The sequence below is a fragment of the Vipera berus genome (assembly GCF_964194415.1).
Source record: "Vipera berus genome assembly, chromosome: 6".
In the NCBI taxonomy this organism is placed as follows: Eukaryota; Metazoa; Chordata; class Lepidosauria; order Squamata; family Viperidae; genus Vipera; species Vipera berus.
Genome location: NC_138208.1, coordinates 14,423,252 through 14,448,297, shown reverse-complemented (window position 1 = coordinate 14,448,297; position 25,046 = coordinate 14,423,252). Strand labels below are relative to the sequence as shown.

General features: G+C 38.6%; 1 protein-coding gene across 5 annotated transcripts in view; it reads right to left on the bottom strand.

Moving 5' to 3' along the window:
* Nucleotides 1-25,046, bottom strand: part of KIF21A (kinesin family member 21A) — a 100,171-nt gene that overhangs the window by 51,183 nt on the left and 23,942 nt on the right. For all 5 annotated transcript variants that reach the window (XM_081330916.1, XM_081330918.1, XM_081330917.1 and 2 more), the window contains exons 2-9: nt 20,761-20,983; nt 19,705-19,887; nt 15,385-15,534; nt 14,175-14,309; nt 12,541-12,708; nt 8,914-9,029; nt 5,911-6,106; nt 4,846-5,035 (exon numbers count right to left, since the gene is read on the bottom strand). In XM_081330916.1, the coding sequence (XP_081187042.1) occupies nt 4,846-5,035; nt 5,911-6,106; nt 8,914-9,029; nt 12,541-12,708; nt 14,175-14,309; nt 15,385-15,534; nt 19,705-19,887; nt 20,761-20,983 (1,361 nt within the window). The remainder of the gene's footprint in view (nt 1-4,845; nt 5,036-5,910; nt 6,107-8,913; nt 9,030-12,540; nt 12,709-14,174; nt 14,310-15,384; nt 15,535-19,704; nt 19,888-20,760; nt 20,984-25,046) is intronic.

The following is a 25,046-nucleotide window of genomic DNA, read 5'->3' as shown; positions in this document are numbered from 1 at the left end:
TAAACCAGTCTGAAGTTTCACAGAATCATTTCGTTTGAAGGGACCTTGGCGGTCTTCCAGTTCAACCCCAGCTCAAGGCAGCAGCTTTATATCATACCAGTTAATTGGTTACCCAATCTATTTTTGAAAACCTCCAGTGACTGAACACCGACAACTCCGGGAAGCCATTATTCCATTGATTTAATTATTCTCACAGTCAGGAAATTCTTCTTATTTCTAGGTTGGATGTCTCTTTAATAAGCTTCCACTCATTATTTCTCGTCCTGCCTTCTGGTGCTTTGGAAAATAAGTCAATCTCCTCTTCTCAGTGTCAGCTGCTTAAGTATTGGGCTTACTTGTACCCCTTAATCCTTCTGCTTGATAGACTAAATGTAAGTAACTCCCTCAACTGTCCATCATACAATTTAGCCACCAGGCTCATCATCATCTTTGTTGGTCTTCTCTGTACACTTTCTAGGGTCTCAACAACTTTTTTGCACCACGAGAACCAGAATTGGATGCAGTATTCCAAGTGTGGTCTCAGTAGTGCAGTGTAAAGCAATATTATCACTTCACATGATCTTGATACTATACCTCTGTTGATGCAGCCCAGGACTGTATAGGCTTTTTGGGTAGCTGCAGCACACTGCTGACTTATACTTGAGTGGGGGTCCACTAGGACACCTAGATCCCTCTCACAGTTACTAGCTCTTGAGTCAGGTACCTGTGCGTTTTGTTTTTTTCCTGCCCAAGTCTATAATCTTATTCTTCTCACCAATGAACTGCATCTTGTTGGATAAAGCCCAGTGTTCAAGTCTGTTAAGGTCCTTCAGAATATTGAGTCCATCTTATAAAAGCATTAGAAATCCCTCCCCCCCACCCAAGCTTGTGTCATCTGCAAATTTGATGAGCTCCCCTTTTATCCCCTCATGTAAATAATTTAGGAAAATGTTGAAGATTGTGGATTCCTTTCTTAATTGTGTTAATAGAGTTCATATTATGATTTGTATAAGGTAGTCTTTAAATCACTTGCACCTGTTTCAGATATTCATGTATTTAAAAGATTTACTTAGACCAGGGGTAGGCAGCGTCGGCTCTTTTATGACTCATGGACTTCAACTCCCAGAATTCCTGAGTCAGCTATTCTGGGAGTTGAAGTCCATGAGTCATAAAAGAGCCGACGCTGCCTACCCCTGACTTAGACTTTTCAAAGCATTAGGACAAAGCTAGTATTTCTCTCAAACATTCAACAAATTCATTCTTTCTTATACATATTCAGTAACTCTTATTATTCAAACTCCCTTTTTAGCATTTAATTTGCCTTTTGACATTTTAAACAGATTAATATATTAACCTTAAACATGAAATAAATCTTTTTTGGTCCATATTGCTTGTCCTGCTAAGTCTCATACCTGCATTATTTAATTACATGTAATATGTAATTATGTAATGCATCAACTATTCATAGCAGAATCTGACAATAAATAGTGGTTTATTAATCAGACAACTACATAAAATGAGTAAGGTATTAAAGCAGAGCTACCTTCATGGCCACCTTTAAAACTTGTCTGCTTAGTTTGATCTAGCAACATCTAAGCTACAGCAACCTAAACAGCTAACTAAACACTGTGCATCAGAAAGTGTTGTAAATCCTATCAGCAAAGGATTTTTGAATTAGAGCTGTATCCTATGATCTAAATGACCTAATTGTTTTCTATTTTAAGCCCCAAAATGAACATAATCAAAAAGCTTGGATCATACATCAAACTGAGTAGAGAATAATGGCTGAAAGACAAATAAATGCCAAGGATCTTCACAGAGATTCTGTGAAAGTATTGAGAGAGTCAATATAGAATGGCTTTTCAACAGTGATGAACTTTGGTTAAGCATATTTCGTATTTCGTTGCATTTCTTAATTTGAGAGATTTTAATTTTTTCATGGCAATAGCACTTAGACTTATATACCACTTCATAGTGCTTTTACAACCCTCTCTAAGCAGTTTGCAGAGTCAGCATATTGCCCCCAACAATCTGGGTCCTCATTTGACCAACCTCGGAAGGATGGAAGGCGGAATCAAGCTTGAGCTGGTGAGGATCAAACTCCTGGCAGTGAGCAGAGTTAGCATGCAATACTGCATTCTAATCACTGCACTACCATGACTCATATAACTGGCAACTGATAACCATAACTGATGATTATCCAGTAATTCTTAGAATAAATGGTTAATCTGTTCAGTATCCTTTACAATACATGTGTGTGTGGGCTTGTAGAGAAAATGCAGCCTCATATACACCTCAGCTATTTCATCTGGTATTATTATGAAACCTGAGGCAGGACAAGAGCAATGGGGGGGGGGAAGCTTGTTAAAGAGATGTGTAAATGTTCTATGTTCTATTTTCACAAGAGAGCACCAGAAACTGCAGCCTTTTGTAACACTGTGCAATAATGTTCCCATAGCTAGGAACTAGTTCGTGAACAGAAATTCATAAAATGATCATCGATAAAATTTTATGAGTTTTATAAAATTTGATCAGCAATATATTGACACACACAAGCAATTAACAATAAATGAATATGCTCTCTTCCCTACAACACAATTTTGGGGTCCGAGTGAAAGGCATCACTCAAATCAAACTCGTGTTTCTCAATCTTGGCCGCTGGCGAATTCTGAGAGTGGAAGTCTACCTATCTTAAAGTGGCCAAGGTGATCTAGATTATCACACTTGCTATTTGCACTGGAAAGAAAGTTCCACTGGTCCAAATAGGAGCTTTCTTTCTTTTTTTGGTATATATTTTTTGGTATTTTTTAACATAACATAAATCATTCAGTAATTTGTAAACAGTATGTTGTCTGGGTAACATTTATAAGACAATCTTTAACAATTGATTTCTATAATCTATATTCCATATGTTAATTTCAGTTGATACCCCAAAGTATCTTTCTTTGCAAACATTAGATTAAAATAATTCTCATTATTTTGATAAACAACAATTAAGTATATAGTTTTTCCAATATTCCTATTTGTCATTTTAGTTGCCTTATCGTAAATCCTGTTACCATGCTTATTTCAGCTTATTTCTCCCCCCAAATTCTAAATATTCTTACTAGTGACAATTTTCTCAACAATTAACTACATTTACATTGGTGGATTTAATTCTATTTTTCCCATATAAGCCCTCTCATACTTTTATATTTCTTAATCAATAGGTAAAAAAGTAGAAAGAGAAAAGAAAAGAGGAGACAAAAAAGAGGAGAAAAAGAAGAGAAAAGAAAAGACAAAAGCACTGAAATACAAAAAATAACATACTACTTAAAATATGTATCCCTCCTAATTTAATATATATTTATTCCCTCAATTTTTATTCTTTTTGACCATAGCTGAGAATGTATTTAATCTATTTAAACTTTAAGCATTCCATTCAATAGATCTAATCATCTAATCCTTTAACTCTCATTCAAAACACATTATTCATCCCTCTAAGAGTAATGTATTCCAAAGTTTTTCCATTTCTTTAGCCATATTCAAATAAATGTTTCTTATTGTATTAGTTAACAAAAAAATTCATCTCTCTAAGAGTAATATATTCCAAAGTTTTTCCATTTTTAGCCATATTCAAACAAATGTTTCTTTTTTAAGTATTTTCTCTGATAAGTCCCATCATCTATTTTCTTGATTTCCATTTTAATCTTTTTTCTCTGGCCATTGCCTTTCTTAATCAGTATGTTTTGCTGCATCATTTGTTTCCCTGTAAAGTATTTTTTCTCATTCTTTTCCTTATCTTCAAAGTTGCTTGGATGTGTTGAAATATTTCCCATTTGAATTAAATCATGATTTTTTATTTTATACAGTTCCATCTTTAAGTCTCTATCCTCAGAATTATGTTCAGTGATCTCTACTGTATTTTCCTGCGAAATTTCTTGGAGTGAAATTAAGTTGGAGATAAATTGATTCATACTCTCAAGGTTGTTCTGTATTTCTTTGTGGTTTAAAATCATTGTCCTTTGAAATTGTTGCCGCTTATCATATGTTTCCTTTTGTAAAGTATTCATTGCTTCAGATTTGTTTCTCTCACTTTGTTTACACAGCTGCATTTTTTAAGAACTTTGAGGGCCAGAGGAAAAAAAACCCTCACCCACCAGTAGGTGTCAGCATTTGCTCATTTTTCAGATCTTTCTAGTCTTTTTTTTTCTCTCTCTAAAGGGTAAGTTTTGCCGCCGGTAACCAAAAGGAGGGAGTAAAATCCCCCTCCTTCCCCCCCCCTCGGAGATCTCTTATTTTTGGGACTTTCTTCTTCAGGAAAATAGGTAGGATAGAGAAAATCAATATTCTTACCCAGATTCAAGCATGCTGTTTAAAATCCACTTAGTTTAAAAGCTTGTGACTTCCGTTGTTTTCAGCTATGACTGGACAATGGAGTTAGCCAGACTTTTCTTCTGTTGGTTTCTGGGAGGCTTCTCCTGGACCGTTCGGGGAGACTGCCATCTCTCCTAAGTCCCTGGGATTTCCTTCCTTCATTCCACCCCTTCAGGGTGGGTTCTGGCCCCTTAGGGTCCCCAACAAAAAGAAATTTCAGCCGAAGGGTTCGGCATTCCGAATCTTCCGACTGCTCCGCTGGAAACAGGAACCGGAAGTCCCAAATAGGAGCTTTCTTTCTAATGTTAGCAGACCATATGGAGTAAGGGATACCGTCTGCCCTCCCAACAATCCCAGCTTCACTGCTCCCTCCCATGTTAGCTTTAAAAACAACATTCACCTAATTGCATGGAAGGCTTGCCTTTAATTTTTTCTTTTTCTAGCAAACAACTAGTACTCCTTACAGACTTTAATTTGTACAGCAATTTAAGTGATAAAAGTACACATTACCTGCTCTAGCAAGGACCTGGTTGGCCTGTTCACTTGCGAGCTGCGTGATTCGAGCTCTCAAGGCATCTATAGTCTCTTGCATTGCCTTTATCCTAACTCGCAGGTTGTTGTTTTCCGTCTGCAGCATGGCGTTTTCATGAAACATGTCATTAATACTTTCCACACCTTCCTCATCAATGATCCTTTTACCCTTTAAAAAAAAGAAAACAAAACAATGTCTTTGCCGGTGGGGGCTAAACTTAACAAGATCTCTTCTGAAAAATAGGAAAACTGTCAATGTAACATCTTATCTAGTTCTGAACACTGAATTGTAGTTTGTTTGGAATGAAATTATATTAAAATGTTTCACATATGCTTCAAATATGCTCAAGTACTCCTACATGATAAAGACCTCATTTAACAATGGTAATTGGTACCAAAATTTCCATTGCTAAGCTATGCAGTCCTAAAGCACAGCATCATATGACTGCATTGCTTAGCAATGGCAATTTTGGCAGACCCATTTCCATCCTTAAGTGAGGCATGTGGGTCGTTAAATGAGGACTTCACTTGAAATTTCCTGCCAACCTCTGACTAGCAAAGTCAATGAAGAAGCCAACAGGAAGCTGCATGTCCAAGGTGGCTGACAAACAGGCCAGAAGGCCAGTGAGTACTATGGAGAAAGGCAGCAGGGTGCTGTGGCAAGTGGATGCAGCAGTGGTGGGATTCAGCCACTTCGCACTACTTTGGCAGAACCGGTAGCTAATTTTTCTGCTAGCTGTGAACTGTAAGCTTTCTTTCCTTCATTGGACTTGGGTCTTTCAACAGGTAGGAACATGTAAGAATTAGACTTTATGAATAAGATGGCCTTGGATTCAAAGGTAAAAGGTGCAATGGAATGCACTGAGTAAACATGTAGTACCTGTCTGCCAGTCCTAAGGCAACTCAATCTGCCACTCGAGGCAGAGGGAGGGGGACAAGTGGGGAGTTTCAAAGTGTAATTATTCACATTACATTATAGCAAAGACAATCATAATAAATTTGCTTTTTTTTTAAAAAAAAAGAACAGATCCCAAAAATTTTTACCGTTTTATATTCCATGAGTTCCAACTGCAATCGAGTTATTTCACTTCGCAGAGCATTGATCTGTTGACTAGCCCTATCCTGATTAATCATCACCTTATTCTTGATATTTCTTGCTCGGTTTGCATACTTTAGGGTGTTCAGCGTTTCCATAAAGTCTCTGTCTGAAGGGCTTACACAAGCTATCATGATTGTTTGGCTGGAGGTAAAAAAGAACTGCTTTTCATTTTATGGAAACAACTGTTAAAATAATCAAAAACATGTTGCTGGCCAAGCATTAATAAATGAAAGCTTAATTACAACACCTTGATAGAAGAGACCAAATATTGACAGAAATCTGTGTCATTTTGTAACTAGGCTATTCATACAAAGTGATATAATTACAATTACATATTCTCAGATTTGATGGAAAATCAGGCATTACACATTCACAATTTCTCTGCAATTGGCCCATGAAATTTAGGTTTCATATATAAACAAAATAATTTGCTGAACAAATGTAAGAAAAATATTTGAGTACAAAAAGCCATTTTGGCCGAAAAGTGTAGAATTTCTGGAGAATTCCCCTCTCCAGATTTTTTTTTATTTGTTGGCATTTTAAATAACATGTTGAAATGACAGAATAATCAACAAAGATGCACGTGCAGAGATACTCATAAAACACAATTATCAACTAGATAGCCTCGCAGCTAGAACCTTCAATACTACATTCACTCAAGTACTTCAAAGGTTTTTTTTTCAAGAACCATAGAACACAGAACATAGAATAATAGAATTGGAAGGGGCCTTGGAGGTCTTCTAGTCCAACCCCCTGCTCAAGCAGGAGTCCCTGTACCATTTCAGACAATAGCAGTCCAGTCTCTTCTTTAAGACTTCCACTGATCGTGCACCACAACTCCGGGAGATAAGCCTTTCGCCTGTCTAACTGTCATGAAATTTCTCCTTAGTCAAGTTGCATCTCTCTTCAATGTTTTCTCATCAATTTTTTCTTGTCCTTACCTCTGGTGCTTTAGAGCAGCAGTCTCCAACCTTTTTGGCTCCATGGACTGAGACGGGAAGGGGACGGTTTCCCGTGTGCAATCTAATCCCACACATATGCAAGTAAAGCTTCATTTGCCTACCCACTCCTTGCGCGGCCTGGTTCCCAACGGGCCATGAACCAGTACTGGTGCAAAGACCAGGGGTTGGAGACCCCTTCTTTAGAGAATAGGTCAACCCTCTCTTCTCTGAGTCAGCCACTCAAGTACTGGAAGACAGTTATCATGTGTCCCCCCCCCCAGTTTTTCTCTTTGGTAGACTAGACTAGATACTAGTTCCCTCAATGGTTCATCATACAGTTTAACCTCCAGACCCCTTATCACACATGTTCCTCTTCTCTGCACTCTTTCTAGCGTCTTAACATCCTTTTGGTATCATGGTGATCAGAACTGCAACATTCCAAGTGGTCTCCCCAGTGCAGCATAAAGTGGTATTACCACTTCACATGATCTTGAAACTATTGATGAAACCTTGGACTGCATTAGCTTTTTTCACAGCAGCAGCACACTGCTGGCTCATACTTAATTGGTGATTCACTAGGGCGCCTCTTGACTGTTGCTACTATTGAGCCAGGTACCACATATTTTATACCTGTATATTTAGTTTTTCCTGTCTATGTGTAAGGCCTTACGTTTCTCACCACTGAATTGCATTTTGTTGGAGGGGGCCCAGTGTTCAGGTCTGTCAAGATCCTTCTGAATATTGAGTGAAACTTCTAAATTATTGGCTATTCCCTGCAGCTTGGTGCCAACTGCAAATTTGATACGTTCTCCTTCTATCCCCTCATCTAGCTCATTTATCAAGATGTTGAAGAGTACTAGGCCCAAGGCAGAACTTTCAGGTACCCCATTGCAAATTTTCCTCCATGTAGATGTAATTCCACTGAGGACTACATGTTGATTGCTGTTGAGCAGCAGAGGAAACATTATTATCCTAAAATCAAATAACCAAATGTGAGATGATTTTGCACATAATAACCCATAATTATTAAATTAACTTAAATGCAGATTACTAATTACTGAAAATTCACATCGATAATTATACCTAAAAATGACATCTTGTGTCTTTAATCACCACAATACTACTCAAGCTTTTTATTTATTTTTATTACATTTCCTCTAGCTATTAGAATAATAAAAAATATAATTGGGGTATGGTCCGAAGGGACTTTTTTCCATGAGCTGTAAAAAAAAAAGTGGGATGGTTGAACCCCGAAAACAGTAATAGAAAACAAGTTGTTGTAAGAGACCGAGACAGACAAATCTACGTATCTTTCTGGTTCTACTTTAGTTTATAAATGTAATGGAATTAAACATTAGGTATCTGTGCATCCATCTTAAGTAAATGGATTAGCTTGCCTTTGGAAGTTGTGCTCCATCACCGGAGGCTTTCAAAAAGAGACTGGACAACCATTTGTCTGAATTAGAATAGGTATAGGGCAGGGGTAGGCAACCTTGGCTCTTTTATGATTCGTGGACTTCAACTCCCAGAATTCCTGAGCCAGCCATGCTGAGGGAAAAGGGAGAGATTTCCAAGCTGAGCCATGCTGACTCAGGAATTCTGGGAGTTGAAGTCCGTGAGTCATAAAAGAACCGAGGTTGCCTACCCCTGGTATAGGGTCTCCTACGTGAGCCAGGAGTTCGACTCGAAGACATCCAAGGTCCCTTCCAACTCTATTATTCTATGTTCTATGTTCATTGGGAGATGTAATTTTTTTAAAGAAAATAATTTATTTGCATTCTATAAAAACCAGCTTTATTTTTGCTTATTCCTAAAAATATTTACAAGGTCATAAGAAAGAATTCTGCCATTTAACACTTTGCACTTCTGTAAAATAGAAGAAACACTTAAACGCAGACATACAGCATCTATCAATTCGTGCTTATTAATCACAAGAACAGCAAGTCAATCAAAGTGTTTCATCCTTCCTTTCAAACAAGATGTATTTGATTAAATACTTGCTCATACCTATTCCCTCCAAGAGAATCTTGCAATAGTCGTGTTAATTTTGAATCTCTGTATGGTACATGAGTCACCTTCTTACTCTTATCTCCCAGCGCGCTTATTACATTGCCCAACGCCAGCTGAAAATATAAAAATCTCATTGGTTAAAAAAAAACCTTCACAAACATACGTAAGCATAAATTAAATCAAAACATCACTGACAAAAATCAAGTAACTCAAGAGCTGTGTAGCACAATCTGCAAGAAAAATATCTCTTTCCATACACAACAGCTCTGCAAATTTCAGGGCAGTCTATTTTTTCATGGGCAGGAAGCTTTCTGTGAGTTGAATACCTTAGTTTCAGCTGAGACTGCATTTTGTTTACAGACCTTTAAAGGAGAAAGGCAGCATGACAAATTGACAAGATGCTTCAATGAAATGCTTGTTTTTGGGGAGTAGGAAGTATCAATAGCACTTAGACTTATATACCGCTTCACAGTGCTTTACAGCCCTCTCTAAGCGGTTTACAGAGTCAGCCTATTGCCCCCAACAATCTGGGTCCTTGTTTTACAGACCTCGGATGCATGGAAGACTGAGTCAATCTTGAGCGGGTCAGAATCGAACTGCTGGCAGTGAGCAGTACTGCATTTTAACCACTGAGCCACCATGGCTCTTAAATAAATGCCTATTATCCTCCAAAGCCACCTTAAGGAGGATCTGGGCTGTTTGCAATTATTTACAGGCAGAGCCCCTGGGCAAAGGGGACAGACTTGAATTACAGTCCTTGACTTATGACCACAACTGAGGCGGGAGTTTTAGTTGTCACTATGGTTGTAAGTCAAGGCACTCACATGACTCAATTTTATGAACTTTTTTCAGTAGATCTTAAGTGAGTCACCACAGTCATTAAGCAAGCACCACCCATTGTAAAAGCAAACACATTGTTCCAAAACCGGTAAAAAAGTCACAAATTGCAATCTTGTAAACATGAGCTGGTTGCCAAGAGCACAAAATATGAGTCATATGATCTCATGTGTAGGTGTGTGTCTATCTGTCTCACGTTTTACAATGGCCAGAAGTACTTTACCTACCGCAAAGTGCTCATTCAAGGCTTGTTATAATTTCACATAGTTGTTAAGAGACTATTCACAAGCCAAGGACTACCTGGATAACAGTTTTGTTCGTTTACACCTTATTTCTGGAAGAGGGTGCGTTTTTTTCCAGCTACTATCTTCTAAAAGGGAAAGTGGTAATTAATTTTCCCTTTTTTCTCTTTTTGTATGGAAGAGGAAGGCACTAAGGTTTTGTTTTGTTTTGGGTTTTTTTGCTTCTATAGCATCTTCCAACTTCTAAAGCATCCTATTCCATATCGCTGTCTGCAGACTTTGTTTAGAATCACTCTTCCACTCCTTCACTGCAACTATGATTAGAATTGTTAAGAAAGATTTGTGGTTATAAAAACTGTGAGTGTACTTTTCAACAATTTTCACTATGACAGAGGAATGATAGCTTGCCTTCTTTGCAATTTCTCCTTCACAGAATTTTTTTTAATTATATTATTATTATTATTATTATTATTATTATTATTATTATTATTATTATTATTATTATTATTATTATTTATTAAATTTATATACCGCCCTTCTCCCGAGGGACTCAGGGCGGTGAACAGGGCACATATAAATAACAAATACAAAAATTAAAACGAGAATTAAATAATCGCCCAATAAAACAATACAGTATAAAAACCAATTAAAAACCCTAAAATCCCCCCATCAGGCCAGGCCAGCTTGTTCGAATAAGTGGGTCTTCAGACCGCGCCGGAAGGAGCGAAGGTCCGGTGCCGTCCGGAGCTCGACCGGCAGCTGGTTCCATAAGGCCGGAGCGCCCACAGAGAAGGCCCTCCCCCTGGGGGCCGCCAGCCGACATTCTCTGACCGGAGGCACCCTGAGGAGGCCCTCTCTGTGGGAACGCACAGGGCGGAGGGAAGTTGACGCCGGCAACAGGTGGTCCCCAAAGTACTCCAGACCCATGCCATGTAGGGACTTAAAGACCATAACTAGAACCTTGAACCTCACCCGGGAGACAACTGGTAACCAATGTAGCTCACGGAGCAAAGGTGTAACATGGGAGTACCGGGAAACTCCCAAGACAACTCTCGCGGCCACATTCTGTACCAGTTGGAGCCTCCGAGTGGTCTTCAAGGGAAGCCCCATGTAAAGAGCATTGCAGTAGTCCAGACGAGAGGTCACGAGCGCATGAGTGACCGTACACAGGGCATCCCGGTCTAGATAGGGCCGCAACTGGCGCACCAGGCGAACCTGGGCGAAAGCCCCCCTAGTCACGGCCACTATATGGTCTTCCAGAGTAAGCCGTGAATCTAGGAGGACTCCCAAGTTGCGAGCCCTATCTACGGGGGGTAAAAGCTCACCCCCCCATAGAAAGAGATGGAATATTTTGAATGTCCCGGGATGCCGGAATGCACAGCCACTCAGTCTTGTCAGGGTTGAGCTGAAGTCTGTTCCTCCCCATCCAGACCCAAACCGCCTCCAGGCAACGGGACATCACGTCGAGGGCATCACTGGGGTGGTTTGGGGTCGAAATAAAAAGCTGGGTATCATCGGCGTACTGATGATACCCAACTCCAAAACCACGAATGATCTCACCCAGTGGTTTCATATAGATGTTGAACAGAAGAGGCGAGAGGACCGACCCCTGAGGAACTCCACAAACGAGAGTCCTTGGGGTCGACCTCTGCCCCCCTGCCAACACCGACTGCGAGCGTCCCAGGAGATAGGAGAACCACCGAAGAACTGTGCCTCCCACTCCCAATCCCCTGAGACGCCGCAGCAGGATACCATGGTCGATGGTATCGAAAGCCGCCGAGAGGTCTAATAGGACTAGGACAGAGGAATGATTAGAAAAGACATACTATGCTAGCAATTCAGCTTGTGTTTGTTGAGTATGGAGTTGAGCGTAAGGAGATTTCTGGAGACTTTTTTGAAATGGGGCACTAAGGAATAATAATTATTATTTCCCTCCCTTGGTCTACTAGAGTGTGAGCAATAACTCATGGCGTTCCTTGCCACTTCTGACCACTCACGTCTGCAGAAGACATAATGATCACAGTTAGCTTCAAAGTGGTTTGTTAGGGAATAAGAGCTATGCAGAAGTGCCCCTAAATCACAAGAAGTCATGTAAATAAAACTTCAATCGCAGGCTGTTTTCTTGTACAAAAATGTTTCTTTGAATTTCAAGCATGCAATCAAAAAAACTTCCGTAAGAATAAATTTATGCCAGCATCTTTGCTCTCATGCTGGACAACTCATAAAATCAAAAACAGAATGTGGCTATGAAATACAAATAGCAATTATATGAAGAGTCCTAAGCAGATTTGCAATTTCGCTGATTTTTTTACAGCCTACCTCAAAACTAAAAGATATAATAGGGATATAAGAATCAGTTGTGTGCAGTGGTCAAGCTACTGGCTCAGAAACCAGGAGATTGTGAGTTCTAGACCTGCCTTAGGGTGAAAGCCAGCTGGGTGACTTTATTTAAAAAAAAAAAAGCTCATCCTCTATATTATAGATTTCTGTATCACCTTTAAGTGAGTGTGGTTACTCACAAGGTGGGATAGGAATTTAAACTTACTAGTCCACAATTGATAGATATGCCTTCTTTGGCTCGCTCTCCAGTTGCCCCTGTACGTTTTAATCGTTCTGATCCTGCCAGATCCACAAAATGAAACTTGGCGGTTAGAGTTTCAAACTCATTTAGCTGAGGGGACTCAATTATTATTCTGTTGTCTGTCACGTTGTCCTACAATAAGCAACAGAAACAAAAACATTTATACCGTGGAAAGAATTATATCCAATTATAGCAAAACCACGCTGCACAAAATACCAACAGTGACCACATAAATAAGCATTTTTTTTAATCACAGATCATTACATTTCTGTGTTCAACCTCCTTTGTGATGGTCTTCAAGACAATGAGAGAGAACAAAACAGCTGAAAAACTGCTTTTGGAAGACTTCAAATTACCCATGCATGAGCTTTGTCAGAGATAAAGGCCGGTGTGTTGTGCAATTATCTCACATGGTGTAATAAGATGGAGGGTTTGTGTCACTGTGAGTTGGGGGTGGGGGCACGAAGGGAGGCTCAGCCAATCTCAATGTATACATGGTTGTACTTCGACAATAAAGGTTCATTCATTCATAAGATCGTAGAATCATAGAGCTGAGAGAGACCTTGGAGGTCTTCTAGTCCAACCCCCTGATCAAGGCAGGAGACCTTATACCGTTCTGGACAATGGTTGTTCAATCTAAAACCTCCAATGACGGAGCAGCCACAACTTCGGGAGGCAAGCTGTTCCATTATAAATGTTATTAAATTAAATTAAATTAATTAATTATTCTGTCGGGAAATTTCTCCTTAATTCCAGGTTAGATCTCTCTTTAACAAGCTTCCACCCATGACTTTGCGTCCTGCTCTCAGGTGCTTTGGAGAACAGGTCAACCAGCTCTTCTCTATGACTACCCCTCAGGTACTGGAAGCTATCATGAACTAGGTTAGACATACCAAGTTCCCTTAACCATTCATCACATAGCTTAGTCCCCTTCTAGACCCCTTGTTAACTTTGTTTTACTTTATTTATTTTATTTATATGTATTTATATTTCCTAGTCCTAAACCTCCCATCTCCCCCAGAGGCTTCCCTTTTTGCTCTTTTCTAGAGTCTCAGCATCCTTTTTTGTATTGTGTTGACCAGAACTGGAAGCAGTGATTTGCTGCATGTGAACTGCTCTTGATTGGAAGAAAAGAAATAAAATGTTTCATCTTGGTTTTTTTTTAATGATTGTAAGCTTCCTAGACATGGGAAGTTTAATAAATAAATAAATTCCAAGCGTGGCCTTGTTGAATATGCTAGAACAGTGGTCCCCAACCTTTTGAGCGCCAGGGACCAGTTCCGTAAAGAGAGGTTTTTCTCTGGACCGGAGGGGGCGTGGTTTCATCTACTGCCTGCATCTCGTGGATGGGGCTTTGCTTGTTTGCGCAGACCGGTTGCTGGCATGCTGCGGCCCCGTGCCGGTCCATGGACCGGGGGTTGGTGACCTCTCTGCTATAGGATTTATACAGCTGAAAGGTATTCCCAGTATACTATGTTCATGTAATGACCTCTGAGAGCCAAAGACATTGCAAACATCACATAACTCTCCGTTTTTATTAAACCTGGATACAAAGATATTCCTAGAATAAAGACTCCACCACTTCCTTAGATACTTACAGCATCAAGTGGCGGACAAACTCTAGTCTGGCATAGGTGGATAGTGAAGATGGCATGGGAACGTGAGCTCTGGACATTCATCTGTGTGCTGGCAGTAGTTCGAGATAAAGCACCCAGCTTCAAGCATTGCATCATCTGTACAAATGGGCAGGAAAAGAGAGACTAATTAGCATGTTTAAAGGTATACGCACCCATCAGAACCAATTATGTTCAGCAAAGTCGAATCGTTAAAAACTTACTATTTTTATATTGATTTTTTTTCTGATTCCTTAGGAACAATATTTTAATTGCGCATTCTTCCAAACCATTGCTATCCTCCATAAACTGCTGAGCACACCTTAGAAAACTCCTTGAAATGATGTAATAGAAACTGTTGTAACCAAATCACCTCTGCTCCCATCCCATGCCCAAACTTACAGAAGGTATGTGCCAGCAGTGTGAAAAGTAGTGCAAACTTTACTATGTTCTCAGTGGATATCTACAGAACCGTATAATTAATTATTAGGGATATATAAATGGGGGGTTTTTTCCCCCTAGATGTATCACAGAACACGCTGCATTCAGCTAAATCTCTGGAGTGCAAAAATAGACCAGTTTCCAGTGAACAGAAGACTACCTTATGTTGTTATAGTAACTCCAAGTATGCTAACAATGTCCCCTTGTAGTGCCTCTCTTTCTTTCTCTCTCTCTCTCTCTCTGTTCCCTGTAATTGGCTTTGAATATTTAATGTAACTTCGCTAATATCCTGGGAAACAAGGAACCAGAAAAGAGCTAAAGCAAATAACTGTAACAGTTCTCATATGCTCAGAAGATTGTCACAGCAAGCTACCGGTATTAGCGCATCTGACTTTGGTCTCCATTTCTCCATAGCAGCAGAAATGATAGAATTTGAGTGGGGCACTTCTGCAAAGTAGGAAAAAGCTAATTAAAGTACCCCAAACAGAAGAGAGTAGATACCTGGAAGCACAATATTACTAAGGCTGCTTTGGGTGCAGGCCAATATAATTAAGTTCTGGACTAGGGCTAAAAGTAATGGAACTCCCTTGGTGATGTAAGCCAATTATAACTTCTCGCTCTAAAGTTAGTACCCAAGGATAAAAATAAAAGCCATCTTGTGTGCTGACTTAACTTCCTGGAAGGAAAAGTGAAATATAATTAATTAAACAGTTCGGCTGTTTTCAAGAAATAATGTTATTTTGTACACAGGCACCTCTGATTCTGCATTCACAGTCCGTGTTGTGACTCCCACTGTATATATTCCTCCTGCTGAATCTTCATGGATTTTGATATTTGACTTTTTGTTCTTTGAATCAATATCACGCGTTGAATCAAACAGGTCAAGTACTTCCTCATTGTAAAGCTAAATTAACAGGGGAAAATGACGTTACTAAGAGTAAAAAGCTGTTTAACAGAATTGAACATTTAACTAACAAAGTTTATCATTCATAACATGCCTCCTTAGAAGTTTACTCTGTAAACTATACATTAGCCTAAGAAAGCTATTGCTTTTTATATTTAATTATATAATTATATTTAATTTGAATTAATTCAAATTATTATGCAAAAAAAAATCCCCTTTAAGAAGGATTTAGAGAAAAGCTTTAAAATTCAATGACTGGGGTCTTGGTATCAAACTATGTCATCTAAAGTGAAACTTCACAATTCATTTCTTTACTTAGTTTTTATTTTATGGGGAAAAAAACAAGATGACAACAACAAAAATAAATCCTTCAAACTATAACTTAAATTTCAAAAGAACCTCACTAAAGGAAAAGTATATTACTAAGCCCGCTTGGGGGATGCCTTCAAGGCTGTTGATTTCTGGGATACTGCTTGGAAAAGTCCCTGCAGTTTCCTTAGCAAAATTTTGGAAGTTGTTTGCCACTGCCTGTTTTAAAGGCAGAGAGAGAGTGATTGGCCCAAGGTCACCCAGCTGGCTTTGTGCCTAAAGCGGGACTAGAATTCAAGGTCTATTGGTTTCTAGCCTGGAGCCTTAACCACTACATCAGACTGCTCTCATGGTAGACACAGAAATATTAATAAGTGTAAGAAGGCAGATGATTTTAATTAAATTAGTCAGCTGCCTCACCTAGATGCATTTTTCCAGATATCAGTCCAAGATTACTACCGGTAATTCTGTTCAACGTATAGAATTCTTTTCTGTACAAGTGAGGCAGGAATAATTTCCATTATTATCCCTTGCACTTGGCATATTTATACCCAGTCAGGTATTATCAAAAGTACAATATAATGTAGCTTTGTTCTAGCCTTTTAGAAAATGGAAATATAATTTTTATTTTGGATCTGTTCATTTTTACCTTTTACGTTTTAGGTTCGCTATTGCAATATACAATCAACCTTTTTACTGCCTGTTTAAAAGTGGTTGCTGCTACTTAGAGAAAGTAATAAAATAAAAAAACACTAAGAAAAACCAAAATAAAAATCTGCTTTGGTTGGCAGATTTAACGTTATTCATTTATCCACTAAAGAAAACAATCTAAGTATGAAAAAAGGAAAAAGATAAAATAAGCTAAAAGTGTAAAAGCAAAGAAAGAAAACACAAAGAAGTAGATTCTGATTTTCCTTACAGCATTTATAAATACGATTATGGTTACTTTATGGTTAATAAAGAACTGTATCATCCATCATGTCATATAAAACACTTATTTGCCAATCTGTTTATTTAGTGGTGTGAATCTTTTTATTTAAAAATTTCACTTATTTTTAGTCTTTCTGTTAATTTCATGATGCTGAAAATGAATGGGAGTTTACTTTTCAAAAAAATATTTTTATATTTACTTAATACTTTTTCTATTATTTTTTTCTATTTTAAATATTTTCAAGTCTAATTTCTGGATTCCAGACATTATTCTAATAGTAATTATAAACATTTTTAATTATCAACTGCAAATCTATTTCAAAAACCAAAGGGAATGCAATAAAATGTTTTTATTTTGCTTATAGCCTGCCACTTTTTCTACAAAATATGTAGCAACAAGTTAAATCTCAAAGCATTTATAAACCAAAATCAAAGAATCAAAAGGCCATTAATCTGTGCATTTACATAGCTTTACATTTCCTTAGTTAGTCAGAAAGCTTCAACCCAATGCTTTCAATTAAGAATATCAGGTAGGTGGTCTTCGACTTACGATCACAATTGAGCCCAAATTTTCTGTTGTTAAGTGAAACATTTGTTAAGTGAGTTTTGCCCCATTTTTTGACCTTTCTTGCCACTGTTGTTAAGTGAATCACTGCAACTGATAAGTTAGTATCCCATTTGTTAAGTGAATCTAGCTTCCCCATTGACTTTGCTTGTGAGAAGGTTGCAAAAGATGATCACATAAACCTGAGACACAGCAATGGTCGTAAGTATGAACCAGCTGCCAAGCCTCTGAATTTTGATCTCATGATCATGGACACAGGTCTGCAACCCGCGGCTCCTGTGGCTCCCAGTCCTCTGCCATGTGCAGTCCCCCCAAAAAAAAGTGGGACTAAAAAAGTTCAACCAATCAATTCAAATATGCAGGGTAGGTGCATATCTCGCCTTGGCTCCACTCTTCAGTCAAACCCTGTTCTGTGCATGCGCGCATGTACGCACATGCGCACACATTTTTTGCGGCTCCCAGTTTTTCCTTTTGTGAGGGAACTGGTTCCGAGTGGCTCTTTCACTGTTTCAGGTTGCTGACCCCTGATCATGGAGATGCTACAAAGGTTATAACTGTGCAAAATGGTCATAAGTCACATTTTTCAGTGCCTTTGTAACTTTGAACGGTCAATAAACGTAATTTTCAATCTTAACTTCTGGAATTGCATTAGTTCTCTATTTTTTTTACAATAGGAAAATGAATGCGTGCTGTGTGTTTGCATGTGTTGCATGTATACCTATATATATACACACACATTCACATATATGTATACACATACAGTACACACAAACACACACAATCCAATTGCTACTTTGACGAAAAAAGTGAGAATCCTATCTTAAAGGTAAAGGTACCCCCGCACATGCGTGCTAGTCGTTTCCGACTCTAGGGGCCGGTGCTCATCTCCGTTTCAAAGCCGAAGAGCCAGCGCTTGTCCAAGGACATCTCCGTGGTCATGTGGCCATCATGACTAGACGCCAAAGACGCACGGAACGCTGTTACCTTCCCACCGTAGTGGTCCCTATTTTTCTACTTGCATTTTTACATGCTTTCAAACTGCTAGGTTGGCAGAAGCTGGGACGAGTAACAGGCACTCACTCTGTTACGCGGCACTCGGGATTCGACCTGCCAAACTGCCAACCTTCTGATCGACAAGCTCAGCGTCCTAACCCACTGAGCCACCGCATCCCTATCTTAGGCAACTGTAATTTGAACATTCTGCATTTCAATTCTGCACCCTATATTTAGAAGTATTTAAAAAGGATTGTTGTTGTTAGCTGCGAAGTCGTGTCCAACCCATCGCAACCCCATGGACAACGTTCCTCCAGGCCTTCCTGTCCTCTGCCATCTTCTGGAGTCCATTTAAGCTCATGCCTACTGCTTCAATGACTCCATCCAGCCACCTCATTCTCTGTCGTCCCCTTCTTCTATTGCCCTCAATCTTTCCCAGCATTAGGCTCTTCTCCAGTGAGCCCTTTCTTCTCATTAGGTGGCCAAAGTATTTGAGTTTCAACTTCAGGATCTGGCCTTCTAAAGAGCAGTCAGGGTTGATCTCCTCTAGGACTGACTGGTTTGATCTCCTTGGAGTCCAAGGGACTCGCAGGAGTCTTCTCCAGCACCATAGTTCAAAGATTTAAAAAGGAAACACCCTTCAAAATTGCTCATGTTCAAGACAAGACAAATCTTGTTCTATTTCTTTGGCATATATATAGAGAGAAGACGTCTTATTGATCAATATCACAAAGGTTTTTCTTGACTTATGTTTTACTAATCTTCTGTGATTTATTGGAATGGAAAGTTTGAACACTATGTGGTTTGTGTTTAAAGTAAAGGTAAAGGTTCCCCCGCACATGCGTGCTAGTCGTTTCCGACTCTAGGGGCCGGTGCTCATCTCCGTTACAAAGCCGAAGAGCCAGCACTTGTCCGAGGACGTTTCCGTGGTCATGTGGCCTGCATGACTAGACGCCAAAGGCGCACGGAACGCTGTTACCTTCCTACCGTAGCGGTCCCTATTTTTCTACTTGCATTTTTACGTGCTTTCGAACTGCTAGGTTGGCAGAAGCTGGGATGAGTAACAGGCGCTCACTCTGCTACGCGGCACTCGGGATTCGACCCGCCAAACTGCCGACCTTCTGATCGACAAGCTCAGCGTCCTAACCCACTGAGCCACAACAAATTATACAAATTATACAACAGTATAATTTTAGAATGTTTCATGATGCAGAGGCCCCCAATATGAACCAAATTTCAATCCCCTTCGTATTTTCCCAACTAAAATAAAAGTATTAGTCTAATTTATTTCCTTACCACAGAAGGCAACAGGGAATTCTGTGATAATGATTACAAACAAATACTTAAATATCTATTCTATTACAAAGACTTACCTCTAAGAACTGAGCATTGACTTTAAATTCCGGAGGTGGAAGCCCTTGTTGAATAGCTGCATGTTTTTTCTCTTCAATGCACTTGTACAGGTGTTTTACAGCTCGCGGTATAATACCCTGTTCCTCTTCCATTATATTGACATCAAATCCTGTGCCCATTGTATAAGTCTTACCAGCTCCTGTCTAAAATTAAAGACTAAACATTATAATTATGGAAGCACAACTGAGACCAGAATTTCAATATTAAAAACATAAATGCTATAAAAATTTGTTTTTTTTTAAAAAAGGTTATTTTGTAAGTAATATAACTGATATATTTTCTACATGTGTGAACTTTGAGAAACTTTTTTTTCAAGATGGCAGAAATACAATCTAAATAGCTATGGATTTCTGAGGAGCAAAAAAATGACAGAGATCAGTTTTTCCCAATTTTGTTTTTCCCAGATGATTGTAACTCCATCATTACCAGCAGTCAAAATTTAAGGACAACATAAATAATAAGAAACATACATGAGTATATAAATGATTACAAAAAGCTGGCTAAGTTCTAACACTATTAGATAAAGCAAAAATCATTCGTTGATAAGCACAAAACATCTTTACCTATGACTAACAGGTAACCTTGACTAGGACAAGAACTTCCATTGTTCAGCTGTCATTGTGAGTTACCATGGGACAGTACCTGACCTTATGACCCTTTTTGCCATAGTCATCAAGTGAATTTGGTTTCCCTCACTGACTTTACTTGTCGAAAGCTGGCTGGGAGGTCACAAATGATGATCAAATGACTCTGGGATGCTACAACAATCATAAATACATGCTGGTTGTCAAGTGCCCAAATCACTGTCAACCGTGACCACATGAATGCTGCAAAGAACTGGTTGTAACTTGCCCAATACTGCACATTTACATTTACATTTTCTGTGTATTGTTAGTTTCTTAAGTTAAAATCTATAATTCTCACCTCTGGCGAAATCTGAACCTGTGTTTGAATGTATCCATTTTTCCTCTTTTTTATTGCAGAAAATATTTTATCAGAAAATTACTCAATCTTACCTGACCATAAGCAAATACAGTAGCATTATATCCTTCAAAGCAGCCTTCAATCAATTTTTCTATGCAGTGTATGTAGATTTCCTCTTGCTGAGATTCAATATCAAACACATAATCAAAGGTAAAGGCCTTATCTTTTCCAAGAAACACCTGAGGTTCACCAGGTGTGACCAATGTGCAGATATGGCATCCTTCTATCTTCTCTTTGGCTAACTGAGGCCTGATTCTGTTTTTTGAGAGGAAAGATAAAAACAAAAAAATGTATCTGCATTAAAATATATTTTAAAAAACCCTTTTATAATAGCTTATTAAAATTTCAAACTTGGCAGGGAACACATGAATATTCACTGCTTCTTTGTAGCAAGTAAAAGGAAGCCTGGGACATTCCAAATTGGTAATTTCATTTCACAGGGCAGATGGAAGCAAAATAATGCTATATTATGCAATGTAAAACACACTATATATACACAAGGGCAACCCCAAAAAACATTTATGAAGGAGTCTTAAGATATCTTCTTGTTAAGGAACACTGCAACTCCATTCATTCACATCAAAATTCCACATGCAATCTTCTGGTACCATGCATGCAGATGGTACAACTCTAAGAGAGTCAATTATTATTTACTATTTACTATTATGTGTGCCAAAAAAAAGCCAATGCAATCCTAGGCGGCATTAACAGAGGGATAGAATCAAGATCATTTGAAGTGTTAGTACTGCTTTATAATGCCTTGATAAGACCACACTTGGAATATTGCATCTATTTATGGTCACCACAACATAAAAAAGATTCTGGAAAGAGTGCAGAGAAGAGCAACAAAGATAATTAGAGGGCTGGAAGTCAAAACATATGAAGAATGGTTGTAGGAATTGGGTATGTCTAGGCTAGTGCAAAGAAGGACCAGGGGAGATATGATAGCAGTGTACCAATATTTCAGCAGCTGCCAAAAGAAGAGATCACCAGAAGGCAAGACAAGATAGATGATAGATAGATAGATAGATAGATAGATAGATAGATAGATAGATAGATAGATGATAGATAGATAGATAGATAGATAGATATTAATCAAGGAGAGAATCAACTAAAACTAAGGAGACATTTCCTGACAATGAGAACAATTAACCAGTGGAACAGCTTGCCTTCAGAAGTTCTGGGTGCTCCATCACTGAAAATTTTTAAGAAGAGACTGGACAGCCATTTGTCCAGAATAGTATAGGGTCTCCTGCTTGTGCAGAGGGTTGGACTAGAATAGGGGTTCCCAACCCCCGGTCCATGGACCAGTACCAGGCCACAGCATGCCAGTAACCGGTCCTCACAAACAAGCAAAACTCCATCCATGGGATGCAGGCAGCACACAAAACCATGCACCCTCTGGTCTGCAGAAAAACCTCTCTCCACAGAACCGGTCCTTGGTGCCCAAAAAGTTGGGGGCCTCTGGACTAGAAGACCTCCAAGGTCCCTTCCAACTCTGTTATTCTGTTACTATGGCTCTTTTGTGTTTGGTAGAAAATGACCAAAATACTAGCCTTTGAGATTTATGGATTATGTATGAATCAGGAATTAGATATTTGAAACGTCAAGCAAGTATTTTTATGTTTAATAGTAAAAAAAACTATAAATACATTAGTCTACCTCAATGCAACTTGAACAAAGCCAAGTGATTGAAAAAATCTTACACTACCCTACATGACAAACCAAACAATAGTTTTAAGTAATGTATAATCTTCTTGCCAATTAATCCCTTTTAGGTGACTCAAGCAAAGCAAAAGTTTGCACTTGTCCCAAACATACACGAGGAAACTGGAAAAATCATTTATGTCAAGTCTTGATGAACAATTATTTCAAATCATAAAACATACTGACAACCTGCCCATTAAAGAAACAAATTTAAATTATGGAAGCCAATATAAACATGACTATACTCTTAAACTGCAAGTGATGTCTCTATTCTACATATCTCTTCTTTAAAACTTGGTCATGGTTTATACTACCAGTAAGTTGGGAGTGTTTTCTTTAAAAACTGTTCTAAGAAAAATCCCATATCCTGTTACATAGCTACATACTTGGTGTGGTAGACACTTGTCATGTCCACAACAAAGTGGTGCTTCAGGAAGCAGAAGCTGTCTTTATTACACTCCTACCATGCCCAAGGTAAAAATATAAGCTGACTTCTGACATCTCTCCTTTACTTAGAATAACATTCTGGCTATGAATAGCTACCTTCACATTTAAGAAAGTTAACCCAGTTGTCACTTGGGTGCTATTTAAAATGTGACAGATTGCTTTATTTGCTGTATGAACATACACTACAAGTTTAAAACTTTCCATTCTACTATATCCTAATCTGTCATTCATGAAAATGTTTAAATGATCCCAAGGGAGAGAAGGAGCTCCTAGCTATCATATAAAAAACACAAAGCTAAGTTTCGAACTGTTATATCTACCAGTGTTATGTGTCTTGTTGAAATGTTAAATAATATAATAAATAATTGCCAATGGCCGCAAAATAATTTTGTGGTGCAAAGCAGGGGTCCCCAACCCCTGGGCTGTGGCCCACTTCCACAACCACTGGGCACTCCTGCACGAAGCTCAATTTGTCCAAATGGCGGGCAAGCACACCCTCCATGTGCAAATGGAGCTGTGCAGTCTCAGGCACCCACCTGGCACTTGCACAGCACCATCCCCTCTCCCCCTCCGCCAGGCCACCAACCCAGAAAGGTTGGGGATCGCTGGTGTAGAGGAGACCTCAAGCTGTGCTATTAAAAATAGATTTTTGAAGGAGATGAAACATTCAACCAAGTCCTAGCCAATAAACAGATATTTATTTTGTTTGTTTGTTTGAACTATATGCCACCCATTTCATAATTCAAATGACTCTGGAGTAAAGAATACAAAACATTAAGAACATTAAAAATAAGAGGGGTTTTTAACCTCAACAACACAGTGATTTGCTAAGAACTGCAGCATAAAAGGTCATAAAATCAGTCACGATTTAACTCACTTAGCAATGGAGGATCTGGTCCCAATTATGGTTGTAAGTCAAGGATTACCGGTATGTAGCAATCTGCACTGGACCACTGTGGTAGATTATAGTCTGATTTTTAGTGAAGAAACTTCCCCCTTCAGTGGATTTATTTGGGCTGATTATATAGAAAACAATAAATGGTCTAATGCAAAGCAAAATCATTAATTTAACAGCTAGGCTGTCTATTATACAACTATAATTTAAACAAAGGAAAGGAAGGGGTCTAAACAGTTAAAAAAATAAAAACTTTTAACCTAATCCTTCTAACTGGCAAATAAGAGAGAGATAAATAATGATGGCAATGTAATTTAATTATGAGAAAATATGGCTGTGAAATAATTGGATTTGTCTGGCAAGAGTCCACATACTCTGATGGCTTTGGCTTAACAAGATTTATTTCTCCCTTTTTTGGATTTCTAATGGCTTTTCTATCCATTAATTGAATTCATAAGATTCATGTTTATTCTACTGCACCACAGTTTGCTGGGTGATTGTACTATTTTTTTACTTCATTTTCTTGGATCTTCATTACTAGACAGTTGCTAACATTACTTGAAAAATAATGAAACTGTGATTTTCTATTATTGTTTCCCACATGGTTCCTTGGCCATTTTACCCCAGTCCACCAGCTTAATACAGATGGCATCCACTAAAGTCTGACAAGGTCTTTTGTTTGCTTGCCAGGAAAAAAAGAAAAAGAAATAGGAAATTATATGGCTTGGCTTTCAACTAAATGGATCTCTTTGTTTCAAAAAGCCACCAAACATTTTCTTTGAAACCCACAAAATACATTACATGCCAAGCTTCTTTAATATTTCCAGGTGAATATCGTCGTCATTTTAGCCATTGTCTCCACTGCAGGATGAAGGCCTCTTCTGCATGTTTCCAACCAATACGGTCCTGAGCTTTCCTTTGCCAATTGGGCCCGCAATACTTGTTGATGTTGTCGATCCATCTTGTTTTAGGTCTCTTTCATGGACCCTTATCAAGTGAGATCCATTTTATGGCCGGCCTTTGTCCACCTGCCCTCTCTTGATATCTTATACTTTCATTTTTCTCTAATCCATGTGCGGGTCTTTCTATCTTGCTTTGTAATGCCAAGGTGAACATATCTCAATCTATTATCTAATTCTATTATTTTTGCTTACATGAACATATTTTATAATAATATTAATATAATGCATAGTTTTGTGTTTTTGCCAGTTAGAGTTTGTTTTATGTTATTTTTAGTATCTGCATGTGTTATGGTCAAAACTACATTCA